Source organism: Cyrtonyx montezumae, unplaced genomic scaffold, assembly GCF_038088225.1.
Source record: "Cyrtonyx montezumae isolate F1298 unplaced genomic scaffold, pur_monq_1.0 scaffold_51, whole genome shotgun sequence".
NCBI lineage: Eukaryota > Metazoa > Chordata > Aves > Galliformes > Odontophoridae > Cyrtonyx > Cyrtonyx montezumae.
Window position 1 is genome coordinate 563,086 of NW_027072058.1, and position 21,045 is coordinate 584,130.

The following is a 21,045-nucleotide window of genomic DNA, read 5'->3' on the forward strand; positions in this document are numbered from 1 at the left end:
TTTGCTGGGAGCCCTCTGCCCCTGGGTGCGCGCATCAGCTCCCAGCGCTGCGCGCAGCTCCGCTCGCGGTGCCCGGCAGGTGGTGCCGCAGAGCCGGCCCCTGGAATAAAGTCGGGAGAAGGAGCGGAGAAACGCGACCGAGATGGGGCAGTTGGTAAAGGGAGGAAACGAATAGGAGAGAGAGAAGGGAAAAAAAAAAAACACAACACGAGAGAGAGAACAAAGAAATCGCGATCCAGAAGGACAAGCGGCAGAGCGGGCTGGGCTCCTTGGGCTGCGGGGAGAAACTTGCAGGGCTGCCGGAGCAGCAGCGAGCAGGCTTTGTCTAAAAGGGCTCGCGAAAGCACCACCTAATCCTGCTGCTCCCCTCCCATGCTCAAGGGAAGGAGGGAGCCCGGCAGCCGGAACGCAGGGGGAGCTGCTGCGGAGCGCGGCGGTCGGGGCAGTGCCCGAGGTCCCCGCGAGAGCCCGGGGCCGCCGCTGGGTGTGGGCTCCCGCAGGCGGGGGGGGGTCCGGGCCGCCCCTGCTCTCGCTGCCCCGTGGGGCCGGGGGTTGCCGGGCGTTCGGAGCCGACCGCAAAACTAGCAGATTTCCAAGTGAAATTCCGGAGGAAATTTAAAGAGCATCCGGATCCGGAGAGAGACAGAGAAAGAAAGAGGAAGGGAGAAATAAATCAGGACGTGGAGAGAAGCTAAGGCAGCTGAAGAAAGGACGGGAGAGAAAAAGAAGCTGGCAGCCAGGCGAAGATGGGGTGAGGCTGGCACTTTATTATTCTTGAATTGCATTTATTATTCATGGCAGCTGAGCTATTTTTAACGTAACTGCAAAAGAAATGGTTTTATATTGCATTTTTTTCTTCCATACTGTGAGCTTTAAAGTTTAGACTTAACCTTTTTATTTTGGTTGTTAGAAAGTAGATAATTGCAAGTCTCTACAACTTGTTTAGAAACTCATACGTAGGGGAAGCCTCCAGTGATATATATGTTGTACAAAACCCAAACTGGGAGGCTGGGTGGGAGGAGTGGGTCTGGGCTGTGTTCACAAACTTTTCCAGAAGTTGGGAGCTACAGATTTGGTTCAGCTGTAGTGACTTCGCACTCAGAAAAGTGGATCCTGTTTGCATTTCCAGATGGGTACGTAGCTGATTGAAAATCTCTGCTCCTGTAATGAAATAATGCTGTGTGGATGTGGCAGTGGATTTTGGCATGGAAATAGGAGCTTAGCCTGGTATTTAATTTATGCCCTATTTATAAATCTCAGTCATGGAAGTTGAAGGAGCTGACGCATTGTTGTGAGCTTCTTGTGTATTAAACTCTTCGTGACTGTTTGAAAGCACAGTGGATCTGTCTGATCAACCCCCTCCAAACGTGTGGGTTTGGCATTACAAGACAAATAAATAAGATCTTTAGAGGCTTGTTTTCCTCTTGTTGATTTTCCTCGTGGACTGTCTGGGTAAAATGATGGAGCAGTCAGACACACCTTCAAGACACAGCACGGGTAGAGGCGAGGAATCAAAAGTGACAGCAGTGTGAAGCAGGCATAGATCCTTTGAAGCTGGCAGAGCATGTGCTAATCCAGGTTAAAGCAGAAAGTGTCCTTGTTTTCCTGTAACTTCTCCTGTGATGCACAAAGTTGCAGTAAAACATACAGAACTGCCAGGAGGGGTGTAGCAGGCAGATTGTTTGCAACCAGCTAGTGTATTTCCCAGGGGTAGGGGATGAATCCTTGGACCAGCCACAGTTAACACCCAGCACTCATTGTGGTTTCTTAAGAGGACTGCCAGCTCCCAGGGAACCATCTCTGAGCCAGTGTCATCAATCATCTCAGTCTGCTTAGATCTCCCTGTCTGACTGTAGCAGTAACATAACTAAGCCAGAGATGACATTCCCATCCCAAATCCCACATTTCCACTTACCTCCTGACTAAAAATGCCTTTTTGCTTGTATGTTGATCACGTGGAGCTACGAAGTCGCTTCCAGCAGCATTTAGATTCCTCTCAATACGGAAGAGATTAAAAGTGTACCATCTTTAAATGGCGGTTGGTTTTAGTTAACTTTTCTTTGAGGCAGGGATCGTGGGCTTTGTTCCTCCACGTGAAATGTTTTTGCTAACATCACATTCTGGTTTTCACAGACAGACTGGCCTTGGGCTCTCGTATCCACAGCACTGGGAGTGTTAACGTGCTAGGACTACTCTGACTACTGCATAGACAGATAGAAGCACGAGTAGATGCAACTTCTAACTTGATCAATATGGGGTGTTCTTATTATTCTTATTATTATTTGTCACATTTATCAAAGAATTCACCTGCTCTTGTGTGTGCTGAGCAGCAGCTTGAGCTGGCCCTCGTGCTGGTTGTGCTCCTGGAGCTCTGGCAAGTACAGGTCAGGAATGGCAGCAGACCTCAGGGAGCTGACTGGGGGAAGGCAGGCATGTGTGCCTGGTATCAGATGGGTCCTGTGGCTTCCCATGAAGAAGCAGAGGCAGAATGCATTCTGGAGTTCGTGTGCATCTCCATCTCCTTGGTTCTAATTACTACTGAACATGTCTTCTGGAATGTATGAAGAATTGTTTAGTTGCAGTCTAGCTCTGCTGTTTTCTAGCTATAATTGCTGTACTGACTTCCAGCAATGGTCTGTGTGCATCAGAAGAAAGAACTGTTGATGCTCAGTTGCAGAAGTAATAGTTGTCTGAGGAAAGTGAGTGTGTAGGTTGTCTTACAGACACCCAGCTGCAGAGTGTTCAGCAACCAAGATGCTCTGTACATAGAGACTGCTTTCTGAGAGGGAAAAAGAGACAATGGATATGTTTTGTCTTTAAATGCCCTTGATCCCTGCTCTCTGTGCCCCTGACCTTGAGTGCTTACTGCTGTTCCCAACAGGAGCATGTTCAGCCTGGATTCCTTTGCTGCCCTTTATCTGCAGGCAGGCCAGGAGGCAGCTGCTTTTCATTCCTATGCTAAACCCTGCTGGGTAATCTCTTGGGAGCTGGGGGAGGCCACAGGGAAAGCAGCCCACAGCCAGCTTCCAGCTTCCACTGCTGGAGCTTCAGTGCTCAGCCTTCCCTGTGTGGCTGCCAGTAGAGAAGTCAGACCTCTGCCAGTCCCACCTGGACTCTAGTAACATCTGAGTATTTTGCCCGAGGAGATATGGTGCAGCACTGAGTGAAAGCAAGGCCTGGAAACACGTCTGATGGTTGGAGCAAAGGGCTACGAGCCAGGCTTCCTACATGTTCCTCCAGCAGTTCAGTGTCTAATAATCACATTCTGTGGGCCAGTGACCAGATCCTAGGCAGGCAGTATCCACGCACACCCTCTGCACCGGTGTATGAGGAAGCAGTTGTTCCCTGGGCTCTGGAAGGGGTGAGACCCAGCCCCTGACTTGGGAAAAGTTAAGACTCTCAGAAGAAAGGCAATGAGAAAGAAATGAGGTTTGATTCTGCAGTCCCATTAGTCGACACTTCCTCAGAAAGCACTGACATACAGTCATCAGCTATTCAGGCTGCTGAGGGAAGATAAAAGGAAGCAAAGATATACAGCAGTGGAGGAGGAAACTGGTTCTCGTGTCCTCTCTGTGCTCCAGTTCTGCCTGTTGAAATACCAGGCCCTGGCAGACTGAAGTGCATTCCCCCCAGCCCTTCCCAGCCACCCCCTCCCTCAGATTACCCAGGACCATGGTGTGTAGTGGCCTTTTTCACATGAGAGCACGCTGGCTGGTGAGCAGCAGCAGGCAGAGCCCTGACACAGCCTCCCAGCTGACTCAGCATGGTGCTGGGCCGGGTGCCAGAGCTGAGCCACATATCTTTGGTGCTCACATGCTCTCACATACCCCTTTCTGCTCTGCGTAAGCAGGACCCATCCAGGAAAGTAGTCCTTGGAGAGAAAGGACTTTGGGAAAGATTATAGTGAGAGCTGCAAAGTTCCCACCACAGCAGCTGGGAAATCCTTACCTATTGCTGCTGTCCGTGCAACTTGAACAGATAATCTCTTTTCTGGGGACATACATTTCTGTGCAATGAGCCACAGCGTGCAGTGCCAAAATACATTCCTGGGTCTCTGTGCTCTTGAAGGTATCCTGCTGCTATCCACAGGAATATCACACCTCAGAGCCCCTCCCTGCCCTTGTACCCATGTGCTGTTGTGCCTGTGGTTCACAGAAATAAATGATTCTGTTGATATGGTACTTCGTAATTTCTCATATGGTATTTTGGATTCAGTCTTTAGATGAAGGAGGACTACAGAGTGCCTGGATGCAGAGCAAGCTATTTAAAACCATCACCCTGTCTGCGTCCAAATGCAGGAACCTCTTTCTCTGATGAGTAAATGCATGTCCCTGCAAGGAGAAACTGCAGCAAGGGAGAGGTGCCTTGGGAACAGCATGTGAACCTCTAGAGGTGCCTTTGATTGAACCCCATCCACGAACACTGAGGGAAAAGCAGTTAACAAGGACTGAGCTGAGCCTCCCCAGCATGTCCCAGCTGCTGCTTTAAGTGCAGCATCTGTTTGGGGAATGGTGACTAAAAGCTTTCCTTTCCAAAGCACGTACAACAAGACTTCTTTCTGGTCATGCAGCAAAGGGGGCAGGTGGGTAGGAGGTAGTAAGTAATTCAGTTAACTAAATAGGCATGTTTTGGGTGGGTAGACAAGATTGTGAGGCCAGAACTACTAAGGGAGAAAAAAAATAAAGATTCACAGTAGGAAAAATCCAGATTGCACAGGAAAAATGGAGAAAAACAAGGACACAAAGCAGCAGCCAAATGCAGTGGTGCAGTCAGAAACACCTCCCCACGCCCTGAGTAGAAGCTACTGAGCAAAGACATTGCTGGGTGCCATAAAAGATCTAAAGCAAAGAGTGTTTAAAGGAAAAAAATAATAAAGGGGTTTATTCTTCTTTCTCTTTTCCTTTCAAAGAGGTCTGGCAGGAGGGCTGTATTTTAGCAGTTGCCCTTAGGTTTGGGAACCTACTGAGGAGAGTGAGCCTGTAACTGTCAAATGGGATTTTCCTAAAGAGGTGGTATTTGCAATGGAAATAACCCCCAAAAGAAAGCGTAGAAAAACATAGCTTCTCTGAGAAGACCATGCTGTGTAAAGAGCCCAACAGGCAGCTGAGATTGGGGTGTGAAGAAGAAAAGAGAGCCCACGGTGCTGTTGAAATTCAGGCACTGAGATAAATGTTTTGGTGGCTGTCCCTTCCTGTAACTCAGGCTGTTCCCTAAAACAGAGGATGTTGCTTCATAGCATTTTACACTGTATGCTGTGGCTGGAGGTGGCACTGGGGACCATGCTCTGTTCCCAGCTCTGTCTGTGCCTCCTGTGGTTTTAACAAAAAATCTCCTTGCTTTTTTATTTCCATTTGGTTATTAGACCCATCCTCTGGATTGAGAGCATTTCTCTAGTGAGGATTAGAGAAAGGGCTTTGTAAAATCCTCCCTTTAAATACATCCCAAGCAAAGAAATTATTGGTAGCTTTCTGCTGCAGGTGTAGGTGAGTGTTGAGAGCTCTCTGCAGGACAGTGTGTGGTAGAGCTGAGCTCCCTGCTGTCAGCTGCTTCAGCTTGGATGTTGTATTGTGGTATTGTCTGTAGAAGCACTGGATTTCTTCCTAAGGTCTTAGGAACAGGCTTGCAGGCCTATAAAGAGCCTGTATCCAGCCAGGGCACTCAAGGACAGTCCATAAATCTACTGACATACGTGTTCAGATTACACAGAATTGGAGAGGCAGCCCTGGTTTTAATCTCCTCCAGATTTTGGTACCTTTTCTGCTCAGCATTCCCCCATAGGTGAAACATGGAGCTAGAGCAAGGGGGGAACTGATACCATCTGTACCTCCTTGGCACGTGGCAGTGCTTGCAGGGTGTTCTCCTCCAGGATCTTGGCAGCATATTGATGTGTCCCAGTGTGGTGAGACCCCTCACTCAGTGTTGGCCAACTCAGTCCCTTTGGCTCTCTCAGTTTTTGCTTCTCTGCTGAGACCATAAAATGAGAGGACAAATAACGATTTGCTCTCATAGCAATAGTGAAATAAGCAGCTATTCATTAAGAAATTGATTTGAACATTGTAGTGATGAGAATAATATAAGAATCAAGGTAGAAATGAGACCAGCATGCAGTTTTGTATGTCATCTTAATGACCACTGGGTCGAACTGCACTCAGTGAGCAAGTCAGCAATGATTGATCCATCCCTTCTGCTCCCATGTCATCTCCAGACACACGGTGACTTTCTTCCTGCTTCTCTAAGGAGGATCAACTAGAGGAGGTAGCTCAGTCTGCAGTCAGGTGGCATCCTTGGGGCCAGGTGCTTTGGTGTTACAAAGGACACATTAGGCTGGATTAGTTGTTCCAGGACTGCCAGCTGGGAGTAGGGAAAGAAGAGTCAGCTGTTAAGGATGTGTGTGCACCCAGCTTATACGCTTAAAACACAGGGGAAAAATGTCTGTAGTGTGAGAGAGAGACACTTTCAAGACTGTTTTTAAATGCTTTGTAGTGTGGTGGTTTTTTTTTTGGAAACAAGAGGCCTGCAGCTTGGCCAGAAGCAAGCTGATCTCAGGTTGGCGTTCTTGAGACGTAACCCCACTCATGTATCTCAGATACATGTGCTTTTTCTGCTCTGAACTTCCTTCAGCAGCTATTCCAGTGCCCCAAAGCCCGTTTTTCTTGTGCTTCACCAGTTAGACCCCAGGAGAGCTTTTGTGTAGTGTTTGCTTTAACCTTGTCAAGCAAGTATGTGAGTACTGAAAGGAAGGCTTCCACACTAGCTGGTATCCTGTGCAATAAATTATTTTACTAGCTAGATATATTCTGTATCATTTTGCTGGGTTTAAAAAGACATCCTTTTTCCCCTTCCACAAGGATGGCAAAAAGAGCCTGAACTTCTCAGTGCTGTTCCCAAGCAGAGCACAAAGCTCTCCTCCATTATTACCTACAGAGCGTTAGGAGCTGCTTCCTAGAAAGCATTGTTCACGTGCCAGGCTGCTGCTGTACTCAGGTGGTTACGAGAAGGCAATAACATGCTGGTCTCTCATAACACTGTCTTAAGAATCCATTATTAGGGACGTGCAAATTGGCAGCAACTCTTCCCATTTACAGTGAGGAAAGGGGAGGTGTGAAACAGAATTTTGGGAGATTCTGCATCTTTTAATTCCCTCAGAGGGAGATGGGTGCGGGAGTTCCCTCCTCGGCACTGAGCAGCTAGGTGAAGTTGCAGACATGCCCTGCTGCTGTTGGCAGTTTGCTTTCTGTTGGAAGCAAAGCACATTTGGTACATACTGCAGCTGGCCTGCTTGTGAAGCCTGTGTGGAAAAAACATAAGCAAACCTCTGAGAAGATGGGCTATTCTCGTAGACGTTCCAGTGGCATTTTATTTCCTGTTTCTAGTGTTAAGAAGGAAGGTAATCCCCAGGTACTGCTACAGCACTGTCCCTGCAGTGTGAGAAGGAAAATCTCCAGGAGGGTCTGGGAGCAATGTCAGGGCTCATGGCTGGGGCTGCTTGGTCTGAAACCTGCTGCAGTCAGCAGGATGGTTTCCATTGATTCTGGGAGCAGACGTTGCTGGTGAGCAGTCTGCGATCACTGCTGTGCATGTGAGGGGTGATCTCTGAGGAGGGCTTTCCATCGTGGTGTGTGTGACTGGAAACATTAGAGCCTTCCAGGCTCCTCTGTGGCCCTGTCCCAGCAGCTGCCTCCTGCTGCCAAAGAGATCTGCTCCAGTTCCACGGCTCACCCAATTATCTCCCATGACAGGGAAAGAAAACTTGCTCAGTGATGAGAGATCATTAGAAATTACAAGCTCTGTGAGTTTGGGACAAACGAACCCCCTAAGTGCTGCCTGGTTGAACACTCTGTGTTCTGTGTGATAAATAACAGCTGACTTTTTCCATCGCTAGGAAATGAATCACTGAGGAGGCAAAACCAAAAAGGAGTCTCAGTCCAGCTAGGAGAACTGAGAAGGAAGCTGCTGGAGGAGAGACGTGTACTAACTCCATTGGCCTGTAGCCTGTCTTACACTTACTAACCAATGTCAACAACTAGGTAATGTCCTTCCTTTGTTCATTCTGACACTAGCCCAGGACTTGGGGGTTAAGGCACAGAAACGTTAGTTTTCCCTAGCTCTGTAAAATCTGTGTCTTGGAGGATGAATCATGATCCATGTAAAATATAGTATGTGCTAGTGGAGCCCAGAGAATTTGAGTCTCATTTGAAAAACAGACTGTGGTGGAATTAAACCAGTCAGAATGTTCAGGGGTGTCTGGTTCAGACCCTTGTGCAGTCTTCTTCTGAATAGGAGATCTGAGTCAGGACTGTAACCAATGGACAAAGCTGGAAAAAGGGAGGTCAAAGGGAGAGTTTTATTTCCTTCCCAACTTGTGTTGGTGCAGTCAGAAAGCACCAGGTACATCAGTCATCTTCGTTCTGTTCATTGCAGCTGTGAGAACTTAAAATAGGCTGGAAATAAATCCCTGGATTTTGGGGACTTGCATGTCACATGATTATTGGGACTGTGCTTTGTTTGCAGCTGTTTTACCCGGGCAAGAAGTTATGGGATGTATCCAACAACGTCAGGCTTCACTAAATTGAAGTGTGGAAATGGCCAGTGCCTTGGGTTTTAAACAAAGTAAAATGGAGACTGCAAGCCCTGATGCACCTGGTCTGTTGTGTCATGGAAACATTTCTTCCTGCCTCTTGAAATGCTCAGATTACATCCTGATGCCTGAGATTCAGTTCCTCAGTTCAGCTTAGATATTACTGGTTACAAAATGCAGGCAGTTCTTGCTTTCATGCAGCAGCTGCACACTGTATGGTGAAGTGTTTCCTTTAATTCATTCTTAAGTGACTTGCTTTTAATCCTGCAGCATGACCTCTCGCTGCAGGATGTGCTTCCCAAGCATGAGTCAAAGGAGGAAGAGCTGTGCTGAGGGGAGGGCAGTTCTTGTGTTCACAGCCCAAACCCATCCTCCATCCATTCATCCATCCGTTTTCCCAGAGCTCCAGCTTGGAGATGTCTTGTGAAGTGCAAGCAGCATAGCAGCCAGAGAATCATATAGCTGGTGAAGTCACCATGAACTGTGTGCTTATGTACCAGGGGATAGTGAAAGAAAGCTTCAAATTAGGCTAAAAATAATATAACCACTAATGATTAGCTTAACTTTGCCACACCAGCTGTGTCGTGTAGGACCATCTGGTATGCAGAACATGAGTCTGTGATGTCCTGTTTGTGTTTCTACCTGCAAGCTGAATGCTGATCCCTGAGTGAATGTGCATGTAAGGCTTGCTAACCTCAGGGTACATAGGCTGTTGTTGCTGGCATTACTAGGTTGTGGTCTTTGGAAGAGTGTCAAGACAACTGAGCAGGACAGAGAAGATCTAGAGGAAGGTAAAAACCTCTGCCTGTAGTTAAACACCCTTGGTGGCTTTGTTATTGGGTCCATATGAGCTGCTGTGCTTAGCTCCTACTGTCACAGATCTCTAGGTGGAAGGCAAATAGCAGAAGTGCCACTGGTGATGCATAATGCAATGCAAGTACCAGGAGGTCAGTCCACCTCCCCCATTGCTCAGCTACCCCTCTGCCCTTACAACTCTGTTCATCTCTGTTGCAGGGAGCAGCCAATCTTCAGCACCAGAGCCCATGTATTCCAAATTGACCCTGCTACCAAGAGAAACTGGATCCCCGCCAGCAAACATGCCTTGACTGTCTCCTATTTTTACGATGCCACGCGCAACGTGTACCGGATCATCAGTGTGGGAGGCACCAAGGTAGGGAGCATTGCTGGCAGCATCACAGTTTGACAGCAGGTTTGTCTCCAACCAATGTCTGTTCTGCAATTGATGCTTTCTATGTCACATGGATTAGTTTCCAGCACGGGGCACTGTGGTGTCTTTACTGCAAGGAGTGGAAGATAAAACACTGCCTCCATGCTTGAATGTATTTGCTATCGGACACTAGACTGTGCTCATGAGAAGTGTGCTTTCTTCTCTCTCTCTCTCTCTCCTTGACTGTTTCCTCTTTGAGCATGCATAAGAGATCTGTCCAGGAGCCTTGATCCTGTGCTAAAACTGACCCATGAAGACAGAATGAACAAATAGAGATGAGGCAATCTGTTCAGTCACTTCCCCCAAGACAAAGTTAATTCTCCCTAAACTGTTCCTGATAGAGATTTTTCTGACTGGTTCCTCAAGACCTCCAGTGGCAGAGATTCTGCAGTCTTCTAAAGCAGCTTATTTTGTTGCTGCACTAACCAGCAGTGTTTCATAACAGTTTGGGCTAAGTGCAGTTTAAGCCTTTTACTTTGTGTTTCTTTTATCCCTACTTGCCATGAAAATGGAGAACATCAGAAAGTTGTTCAGACCCCAGAGACCTTCTTTATCTTCTCTTTTCTTCCAGCAATGGAGGCCCAGTGAAGCTTGTAATACTCAGGCTTTCTTATTTATTTATTTTTTCTCACAGTAGGCAATAAGATTCACATTTGTTTGCGTTTCATAGCTAGACTAGAAAGACTTTTGATCACCAGAATCCTGAATAGCTGTTTTATACTTTAAAAGCAGAGCTGCTACCCTGAGTTCCTAGAGTGCTTCATGATTATGGTGATCCCATACTACCACCCTGGGGCAGTAGAATGGAGTTTTCTCTAACTCATTTCTGCCTCTCTCTGCAGGCAATCATCAACAGCACTATCACCCCCAACATGACCTTCACAAAGACATCCCAGAAATTTGGACAGTGGGCAGATAGCCGAGCCAACACAGTCTATGGATTGGGCTTTGCTTCAGAGCAGCATCTCTCCCAGGTAATATGGCAGGTGCTAACCTGATCCCAGTAAGACAAATATCCCTGAAGCTCAGGAGGAGAGATCAGCCTCAAGAGAAAAAAAAAAACACTGGGGTCCTGATGTAGTGCTGTTCCCAGTGTGCTAAAACCTCATTCAAAATGCAAAGAAGTAGTAGAGAAGAAGTGGTTTAAAGTAATCCTTGTAGAGTGTCTTGAATGTTACAAAATGAATTTGGACTTAGGGCTCCATGACTGTTTAGCTTCTCTCACAGATCTGAGTGCTGGAATCATGGGCAGATAGAGGCTATTTATTATTAATTGAAGATGATTTGTTGATTCTGATTTGTTCTATGTTTCAGTTCAGCAGCAGAGTGACTTTTCTGCTTCCTTCTAGTTTGCAGAGAAGTTCCAGGAAGTGAAAGAAGCAGCACGTTTGGCCAGGGAGAAGTCCCAGGATAAAACAGAGCTGACCAATCCTGCCTTGAATATCACATCTCACCAGGTAATGCTTGGGTGAAGCTTACTGCAGGGCTGCCTGTCTTTTTCTCATGTTGGAATAGTTTAGCTTCTATGGTGAAGTTGTCCTCCCAAATAGTGTTCCCCAGAGGTGGTTACGTATTTCACTGAGCTCTTGGCAGAAGGAAAGGAGCTGTAGGATGAAGGACACTGCGTTCTCTGGATTGAATACAGATGGAATGGCAGCAGGAGGAGGAGAGAGTGTGAACAGTACCTTGGCCTGCAGGGAAAAGAGGGGGAGGTAGAGGCAGTGGCTCTGGAAATGTCATGTGGAGTGGAAAAATGGGCAAAGCCCAACTAGATTTTGGCTCCCACTAACTTAGTACCATCCTAATATGTGGCAAATGAAGAAGAGAGTTGAAGAGAGCATTTGTAGCAGAACCAAGACAGAGATTCATGGCCAGCTGCAGCCATAAGAGCTTCCCTGGCTGGGAGGCAGGCTGGCAGTGGAGAAACTCTCTGCTATTCTGTTTATATCAGGCAGAACGTGACAGATGTCACAATAGGATGTATACATTTCCCCTGCACAGCTATGGCAGAAGGGATGAGGTGATCAGAAGGTGGTCTGACACACATCTTGGACGTGGCCTAAGGCTCAGTTCATTCTTTGTACTTGACTCAGCAATGTTAAAATGGCCTCAGTGTAAGGCCATGGCTCACCCTTCCCATTCAACATGCCTCATCTCTCCATGGGAGAACTCTCACATAGGTATGCATGACCCCTGCCTGCAGCCATCTGGCAGCCAGCACACAGCACAACAACACATGCAGTGTTTGCTGCCACGTGGGCATGCAGATCTTGTCCTGCTTCCCCCAGCCTGTACTACATCATTTCCTACTGTCCTACTGCTGGTTTTCAGTCTCTGCATTAATACAGCTTCAAAGATGAGCTTCATTCTTCAATAATTGATTGTTTTTCTGTTTGCAAGTGAGCAGAGGGCAGATCTGTCTCCTGAAATTAAATCAGTGTTCTCTGATTTTCTGCATTCACACTGGCTGATTCAGGCTTAGACCTAAGAGGAATTCCCAGGACAGCAGCTCTCTCCCATCCTTTAGTACCTTTTAGGTCAACCTCCATCCTGTTTTAGCATCTCCGTCACAGAGTAACTGGGTACTGTGAGCAACAAAACATTGTGGAGCATCTTCATCTGTTAGCAGTTTCATTTGAAATCACAGGGGCTAACAGACCAGAACAGAGACTTCTGCACCTTGCCTGCCTCAGTTTTTCCACCTAGAAGAAGAGCCTTGTGGGGCAGGGTTGTGTTTTCCAGGTCTTGCTTCTTGATTGCCCTCTGGAAGGCTTCTTGAAGCTAGTGTTCAATACATCTTGTGGCCCAGTCTGGCTCTATTTTTAGATGTCAGATGACTCTGAAGACAGGTGGCTGTCCTTATCCCAGACTTTTAAGGGCTACCTATCAACTCCAGTGGGCTCACCAGCCACCTGGTCTCGCAGCCCTCAACTAAGAATCCCAAAGTCTCATTACTCACAGGGTCTTTTTATAGCTCAGTTTGCCACGTCTGTGCCAAGTTTCTTCCCTGCTATGAGAGGAGACCCAGAAAACAGGGTCTTCTGGAGGGACTGAAGGATATAAAGTCTGCTTTGGATTTTACATGTTCACCTCTACTCTGCTGTCAGTTTCCTCCAGACTGGGAGGATGAATCCATCTCTTCTAGCTCTGATGTGCACAGGAACATGGAGCTATTGGGGAACGGGGTATACTTAGGGAGTATGAGTCTCTTCCACACCTTTGAAGAGCAAGTGACAGAATCATCTCTGCAATAGCAGATTTTCCCTCCCTTGAGCCTCACAATTCCAATGGTACATGATGTCTTAATTCATTGTACTGAAACGAGCTGCGACTGAACCCAGGTGGCATAGCTAGGTTTGTGTTCAGAGTTTATGAAGTCTTTCCACTGCTCTGAGAACCAGCAAGAAAATCATGTTAAGAATTCGGTATAACCCTGAAACAGCCAGCTTGAGCAGCTTGGAGTGTTGGGCACAGCCATGGGACTCAAATTACAGGCTGTAACATCAGTGGCATTTGTCAAAGGAAGGTTGAGGGACAGAGAATTCAGTACCTCAAGTCAGAAGGGAGAAAGAGCTGGTGTGGGCAAGCTGTGAGCCCACCTGTTCAGGGTGTCTGTGCACTGGGATCACTGCCCTGACATGGCGTGCAGGCAGGGAAAGGGAAGACGTGGCAGCAGAGCAGGGCAGCTGCTGTCAGAGCTGAGCAGGACAGACACCCGCTTTCCTGTCCAAGAGAAAGCCCTGTGGCTGTAGAGTTCCTGAAGTTATAATTGCACCATGACTGATTCTGCTGAGCTATACTTGAGGGTCTTTGCCATGACTTGTCACGTAGATGTTGTGCACAGCACTACCTAGGAGCTGGAACTGAAAGTTTAGGGTCTCTCACATGAACGCAGGGCATGAGAGCCAGCCCTGTGAATGAGTTTGCAGGGATCCTGTGCCCACAGCATTTGTCTTCACTGCCATATGATAACCACCTCTTCCTCATCCCTCAGGTGCTTCCCAGCCCCATCATCAGCTCTAATGGACCAGGAGAAGATAAACTATTCCGGAGCCAAAGTGCCGATGTTGAGATAAGCACAGAGAAGGAGCGTCTGAAGAAGATGCTTTCGGAAGGGTGAGGATGCTATGAGTTCCTGGCTTCTAAGTTCCCTGTTCTGGTGGGATTTGGAGCGTGTTCTGTTGTCCTGGTGCTCATAGAGCCCCCAGATAACTGAATGGCCTCAGCCCAAATGCTGTTGACCCATAATACTTGTTAGTTAGCCAAATAGTGCCCTAGGTTTGCTGCTGCCCAGACCTGTAAAACTGTAACAATTTCCTTTCTCCCCAGGTGAAAGTTTTCTTTCAGTTCAGAGGTAAAATCAGTTTTCTTTCAGTTCAGAGGTAAAATCTGCTGTTCATGCATGGGAAGGAGAATGCTTTGTGTCTGCAGCAGGGATGAGTTCACGCCAGTTATCTACAAATCAGTAGTTTGTGATACCAGAGGATGTTCACACTTTTCCAGCTGGCCTAGGGCTGCATTTGTGCTAATTCCCCTGATGATTCCAGCAAAGTCTCTGCTGCTTCTGGTCTTTGTTCAAAAGACTCTGGGCTGGATTCTACCCTGCAGCTCTTAGAATATTTTTAAATTAAAAGCAGGTGTCCTTTGCTGCCTTCTCCTGAGTTGGGTGGTAGGGTTTTATGCAAAGCAAACGTAGATCCAACAGGGGTTTAAAAATGGATTCACAATCCTGCATTGCACCCTAACCCCCCCCAGCATTAATCTCACAGTGTGGTTTCTGCAGTTTCAAGAAAACACACATGACCTCAGAGTTGAACATTATCTGGGGATAAAGGAAAGAGAAGCAGATTCAAAAGGATTGGAGGATGCATTTAAATTTGAGAAGTGAGATGAAAACCGAATAAAAAACTGCACATTTGCAATATGGGGGAACAGAACGTTTTTAATAAGACTGTCTTGCTGTCCTCCACGCTTTCCTGTTCTTCTACACAGTTCAGTGAGTGAGGTCCAGTGGGAGGCTGAATTCTTTAGCCTCCAGGACAACAACAACAAGCTTGTGGCTGCTCTCCATGAAGCCAATGCTAACGTGGACCAGTGGAAGAAGCAGCTGGCTGCATATCAGGAGGAGACGGAAACACTGCGGCAGCGGGTGAGCACGGGAGGGCCTTTGTAGAACAGGTCAGAGGAAACCCTGTCCCAGAGCCAGGTGGTGCCCTTGACCCTGTTCTCCCATCAGTTTCCATGGATGTCGAATTCAGGATGCTGTGTGAGTCTGTCAGGGAAGATGTGTCAAGGAATAAGGTCGTGCAACTAGGGACCTCTCACAAGAGCTCCTTTATTCTGCGGAGAAAGCTGGGAGTGTGCTGAGTCCATGTAGATAAAGGAAGGAAACCAGAGCACTAAGTCAGAATACTGGCTTCCCTTCACATTGTCCAGGGTAGTTCCTAGTTGCCAACACTGCTGAGTAAGGCCTTCTTTCCTCCAGAGCTGGACATCAGAACAGCCTTTTGGCTGCTAACAGGAAGGATGAGCATTGCTCTATCTGCTATAATTAGCTGGAATCTAAGCTGTAACATCATGAAACCCGGGTGGCACAGTACAAACAAGCACTTGTTCAGTTGGAATAATAGGATCTTTAGACCTCCCTAATGTCAGAGAGGTCACAGATCAACTGAGGAGGCCTCTGTGTATCTGTGCAGAGGAGTGACAGTCACACGGTTGGGTTTCTTGGAAGGGGGGGATCTGCAGTGTATTCAGGAAAGTATGTTAGGACAGTTGGAATTCTACTGGGAAAGGACTCTGGAGCCCTGGAGAAGAAAGCATGAAGACATTTCACTTCTAGATTGTGCATTCAAAAGGCAGCAGGGTTTTATAGCAATTAACAGCTGTTCCCACTGATGGCTGTTGTGTGGCCAGTGTGCAGTAAACAACCATCCCTCAGGATGCACTGTTCCTTTCCCTAATTCTCAGTGCTGGAGTCAGACAGTAAAAGAGTTGTGCAGAGCAAATTTTCTGTTCTGCAGCAGGAGCCCACCTTAAGTATAACTGAGATCTTGGCTGTGCTTATGTGTATGTGCATTTTCAGGGCTGGCATGAGCTACCATTTCCTTGCCTTCACTCTGTGAATTCTCAGCTGTTTGGTGGCTGTTCTCACAGTCAGGAGACAGGAGTTAGGCTTTCATGAGTGAGGGGCAGCCAGTGGGACTTTGAGGAATCACAGAATAAACAAACTCACTGAAACGTTGAGAGAGTTGTCTCTAAACCAGAATATTTTGGGACCAGAGCTGGTGGATTCTGGCTGCAACTGTTTGAGCCTCACAACTCATGGCCATGGTTACATGAATCCTAGTGCAGGCTACCCTTGTTTGTGGGAAAGTGTTTGAATTCCAGTGTGTCCATGTGAGAGTACTCAGTGCTGGAGCTGCACTTGCGAAGCTTAGCACAAACCCTTTGAGAGCTTGGGCCTCATCAGCAGCTGCTGCAGACTTTCTGACTAGCCTTTAAAAATGAATCCTTTTCATGAATAATTTAAGCCCCTGGGCTGAATTTTTTGGGAATGGGAAGCACACTTGGACAAACCCTTCCTGCCAGCTCTGCTCTGACTGAACTGCAGTAACTCCCTTGCCCACAGCAGTATCTACCTGGGGGTGTAAATGGTTCTGGATCTGGCCATCGCTATGGACTATAAGCTCATATGCTTGGTGTCAGCCAGCCAGTATTTGCTGGAAGTGCAAAACTGCAGGAGAAAGCAGAGATAGAGACTCTAAACAGGATTTTGCTGTGGTGTGTTTTTGTGTATGATCTGTGCAGAGCAGAAGAAGGGAAACTTTCTCCCAGCAGGCACAGGAGATGAGCTGTTACCCTGCTGCAAGCTCAGCTGGGTTTGCAAGAGATCCAGAAAGTGACAGAGAATGTCTGTTAGTGATAAGATGTAGGGGCATTCCTGTATCTCTGAGTGTATCTCCCTTTCTTCTGTGTAGGTAGCAGAACTGGAGTCACAGGGGGCCCATGACTCTTCCAGTGAGAACAACAAGGAAGAGCTGAGCCAAACCCTGGAAGAGCTGGAACTGCTGATCAAGGCTAAAGATGAGGTAATATTCCCATGGAGCAGAGGAAAACCTGAATCTGAGTGGCCTGTCAATCACCAACACATTGTCTGTCATTCATAGCTCATAACTCATAGTGTGAGATCAGATCCCTCGTGCTGTTGCACAGGATGCTGTGCAAGCCAGGAGCCTTCATAAGTCAGCACAGGACAGGGGCTTAGAGAGGGGCAGTAGGTACAGTGGAAAAGGAAGTATTAAGGAGGTCAAACTGTGGAGGTGAGTATGGTTATGTGATCTTCAGAGCAAGGGAAGGAGCATCTGTTGAGATCTGTGGTGGGAGTTGACCCTGCTGGGACAAGGGTGGATCTGATGTGATGCTTTTCCTCTTTGTGTTTCAGGAGATTCAGATGCTAAAGAGCCAAAAGTGTGGCCGATGGGAAGCAGAGGGAGAGCGTGAGGAGACACTACAGAAGCTCCAGGTAGTGATGGATATCTGGGACACCTGCACTTGGAGCAGAGAGACCATTTCTCCTTTGAGCTTAAGAGTGAATGTTGCAGAGCTCCCAAACCCAGCACTGTATAATGGGGACTGGTGCTTGTCTGTGTCTGCCTTCCTCCACTCAACCTGCATCTCTTGGAGATGCAAGACAGGAGGCTGTCAGTGGGCCACCCAACCTGCACGTAGTCTCCTCTACCTCTTGCTGTGGACCCAACATGGGACACAAGTGGGTGGTGTTCTGCGACCTGTCCATTTCTCTGAAGTCCTGCTCAGCCTGCTGGATGGCCAGCAGTGGCTGAGGGAGAAGAGTTATGGCTCAGTCTGGCTGGCAGGAGGGGGAGGGATGCAAGCTGCTCTGCACCTCAGGGCAAGGACACAGATGGAAGCACGGTCTGTGCAGTCTCTGGGGGCACTGCCTGTGTTTGCTTATCTGAGTTACTGAAGGAGGGGTCTGTCACAGGGCTCAGCCCTGTACCCAGGCTCTGCTTTTCATGCCAGGATGATATTTCTAAACATCAAGTGCCATCAGTCTAGAAGATCAGTTTGTGAGGAAATCGGCATTTATAACACCAGTTCAAGATGTGTGGGTTTGGGAACAAGTGTTCATATGTGTGTGTGTGCTGGCATCAAGGCAGGGAGGGCCCCCAGTGACAGAGCTCATGCAGCCTTGTGATGGCTGGATATGGGCAGCCTTGTGCTGGGGTGCTGACGGAGCTGTTTGGTGGAGATAAGTGGGGTAATCCACGAGCAGCATGTATCAGTGCTGGGGCAGCCACCTCACTGCACTTGTGTCCTTTGGCAGGAGCTGGAGGCACGCAATGCAGAGCTGGAGCGCCGTCTTCACCTGGCCGAGCAGACACTGGCAGAGACCCTGGCTGAGAGGGAGAAGATCCAGAATGAGGTCACCAAGGTGGCAGAGATAATGGACGTGAAGATATTTGAGCTCAGTGAGATCCGGCAAGGACTAGCCAAGCTGGTGGAGAGCAACTGAGCAGCAGCATGCTCAGAGGAGACACCTCCAGAGGAGGAGAGCCCGACCTGGGACTGTTTGTTGACAGCAGTTTTGATGGCAGAACAGCCTCGAGGTCTGTTTGGGCAGGATATGCCAACATACCAGCAGCTGCCTGGACAGTGTGGTGACCAGCTGCAGCCACTTAACTGCCCACTGAACAACGAGCTGGAGAGCAGAGGGCCTGAGCTCCTGTATCCTCCACAGGAAGCACCTCCAAGTCACAGCCAGGCCTCTCTGGACCCTGTCATGGCTGTGGCGTGGTCCAGAGACAGCAGCTGTCCCTCTGCTGCCTTCCCAGCCTCCCTGCTGCCACACTGTGTCTCCAACATTTTTACCATTTTCTAGGGGGAGGGGCTGAGCAGCCTTCGCATTTTTTTTTTCAGTAGTTTTTTAGGGAACCACTTGCCTTTTGCAAAATATGCTGCTTATTTCCTGACCTAAGGAGGGGAAAGAAGTATCAGCACTTCGAGGATATCACTAGCTCCTTTGCCAGCCCTGTGTTGTGTCTTTCCAACAGGATGCAGTAATAACGGTGGTCGCTGTCAGGAGCTCACAGAGGTAGCAGAGTCCCTGCTGCAGAGCAGAGCCCGTGTGCTGTTCAGTCCCAGGCTCCAGAGGAAAAAGAACTGCAGGTTTTAAACCTCTTATTAGTTTAACACAGTGGGATTTAATGAATTCTTAAAACTTCTTTAATCTGAGAGCAAAGGCCTGGTTGAGAAAGGGGCATTTGAGAAATGGGACATGCCCGAAGGGATGGCCAACCAACTGCTAGATTGGCATCTCTCCCAGCCTCTAAGGGCTGTAGTTAATTGAAATTAAATGGAGCAAATCACAGTTGCTCTTGTTTGGTTTTTTTCTTCCCCTCTCTTTTATGGGGAAACAGTCCACAGAGATGTCCTGCTCTGTGTCAGATGAGCAGTGTTCCTTTTGAAGGGTACAGGTCCCAGCTTGCCATGCTTAGCCAGATTAAATGAGAACAGGAGGCATTTGGAGCATGCTGGGACCAGTGCCCCGTGGGAATTCTGTGGGTTACTGTAGATGTTGTCTAGTCGTAGGAATCAAGCAAGGCCCGAGGGAGACACTGCAGAAACCCAGAAAGTGGTGTCTCCCTCCTGGTGTCCTTCGAGTCCCCGTAGTTACGTAGGAGCATGCGTAGCCCTAAGCTGAATGACGAAGCAGTGTCTGTGTAGAAGTAGATAGTAACCTTACAGGAGTGCTGATTTGGATTTCGTGGTTGTTTTTTGCCCCCTTTCCTGCTATAGATTAGGCAAAATCAGCAGCAATCCTGGGAATGTTCCCCAGGTCTGCAGAAACTGTGGTTACTTAGCGAGCACTGGCTGCCATGCACTGCCTCCTCTGCATCCAGACCACCCTGGGCAGACCAGTGTCAAGGCAATGCAGGTCCTCAGGGCCTCCCTTTCCTGGTGACCAAGAGAGGAACCCACACCTTCTGCACACTACCTGCAGGCTGGGACAGGACTAGGTCTGGCACCTTGGGAATCTGCTGGAGTGGGGAATTGCTGGTGACTCTGTGCTGGATGGTGTCGAGGCAAAGCCCATCCCTCTCACAGGGATGGTGAGGAAACACTGAAATTTCTAGACCTGTGTAGCAGCCAGAGAGGGGCTTTTCTGTTTGGAGGTTTGTTTTTTCTGTTTTGAGGTTCGTTTTCTTCTTGTTTTATTTTTTTCCTTTTTCTCTTTCTCTTTTTTTTTTTTCTTTTTAATACTCTGTTTTTGTTGTTGGTTTCTATTTTATTTTGTTTTGCATGAAGTGTTCTCACAACTGTATAGGGGTGGAGCTATTGTAGTAATATTTGTTTCAGGGTATTTGAGAAGGAAGTAAGGTGGCTGGCAAAGTTTTCTGGGGACTTGTCTACCAACCCATGCCAGTGGTCACATTTTATTCCAGCAGGAGCAGCCTTCTTTGAAATAGAGATCAGCTCCAAGAAAGGCGTGTTTCGTCTGCATCTGTTACTGTAATATGGGGTGATGGAGGTGGGGCTTGGGGTAGGAAAGAAAAAGTAAGCAAAAGTTTACGTTCTGGTTATCACTCACGCTTTTTTTCCATGTCTGTGACCCACAAGGTGGAGCTGGATACAAATTCTCAAACTTGGCCAGTGAGCATTTTGTAGTTCTGCCCGTGCTCTGCATCTGAGCCCATGTCTGTATTGTACTGCTGACTGATCAGGGCTGACCAGGCCAGCGTGTGCCACACCTGGGTGAGTCAGCTGTGCTGGGGGAGGCTGCTCCCAGGAGACAAGAGAGAGGACCAGAGTCAAGCTGCTGCATGACTGAGTGGGAGAGAGGTAGATGCAAGCTGCAGCATGGTGCTTCAGGGAGTACCTGCTGTCTGCTGCTTCCCCCAGGACCTGCCTGGACCAGGGTCAGGCAGCAGTGCAGGGTGAGTCTTGGCTCTTATGCTATTAAGGTTATTCTAGTCCTGTGTGTATTTTATGCCCTCAAACTGAAGCCTGCCATCACTGGGCAGCTCCATCAGACCTCTGGCAAAAGCAGCTGACCCGTTGGCAGTCGAGATGGGCTACACGTCATGCAACAAGTCACACGTTTAAGGGATCTGCATCTCATTTTCCACTGACTTTATGCAGAGGGTTCCCATCATTTCACACAGTTCAATCTCTTCCAGGGACAGACTTCTTAAAAATACTGTGAAAAAAATATTGA

The 21,045-nt window shown here is 48.0% G+C and overlaps 1 protein-coding gene across 2 annotated transcripts; it reads left to right on the forward strand.

Moving 5' to 3' along the window:
* The first annotated feature begins 492 nt into the window (after window positions 1-492).
* Window positions 493-20,494, forward strand: HOMER3 (homer scaffold protein 3). Of its 2 annotated transcripts, XM_065748744.1 has the most exons (10): window positions 493-751; window positions 7,883-8,027; window positions 9,593-9,749; window positions 10,649-10,780; window positions 11,156-11,263; window positions 13,801-13,922; window positions 14,799-14,955; window positions 16,787-16,897; window positions 17,251-17,331; window positions 18,154-20,494. In XM_065748744.1, exons 2-10 carry the CDS (start codon window positions 8,014-8,016, stop codon window positions 18,340-18,342), a joined length of 1,071 nt encoding a protein of 356 aa, XP_065604816.1. In that variant the 5' UTR covers window positions 493-751; window positions 7,883-8,013; the 3' UTR covers window positions 18,343-20,494. The 2 variants fall into 2 exon arrangements, with proteins under 2 accessions (XP_065604816.1, XP_065604817.1); XM_065748745.1 differs by lacking the exon at window positions 7,883-8,027.
* Window positions 20,495-21,045: the final 551 nt, after the last annotated feature.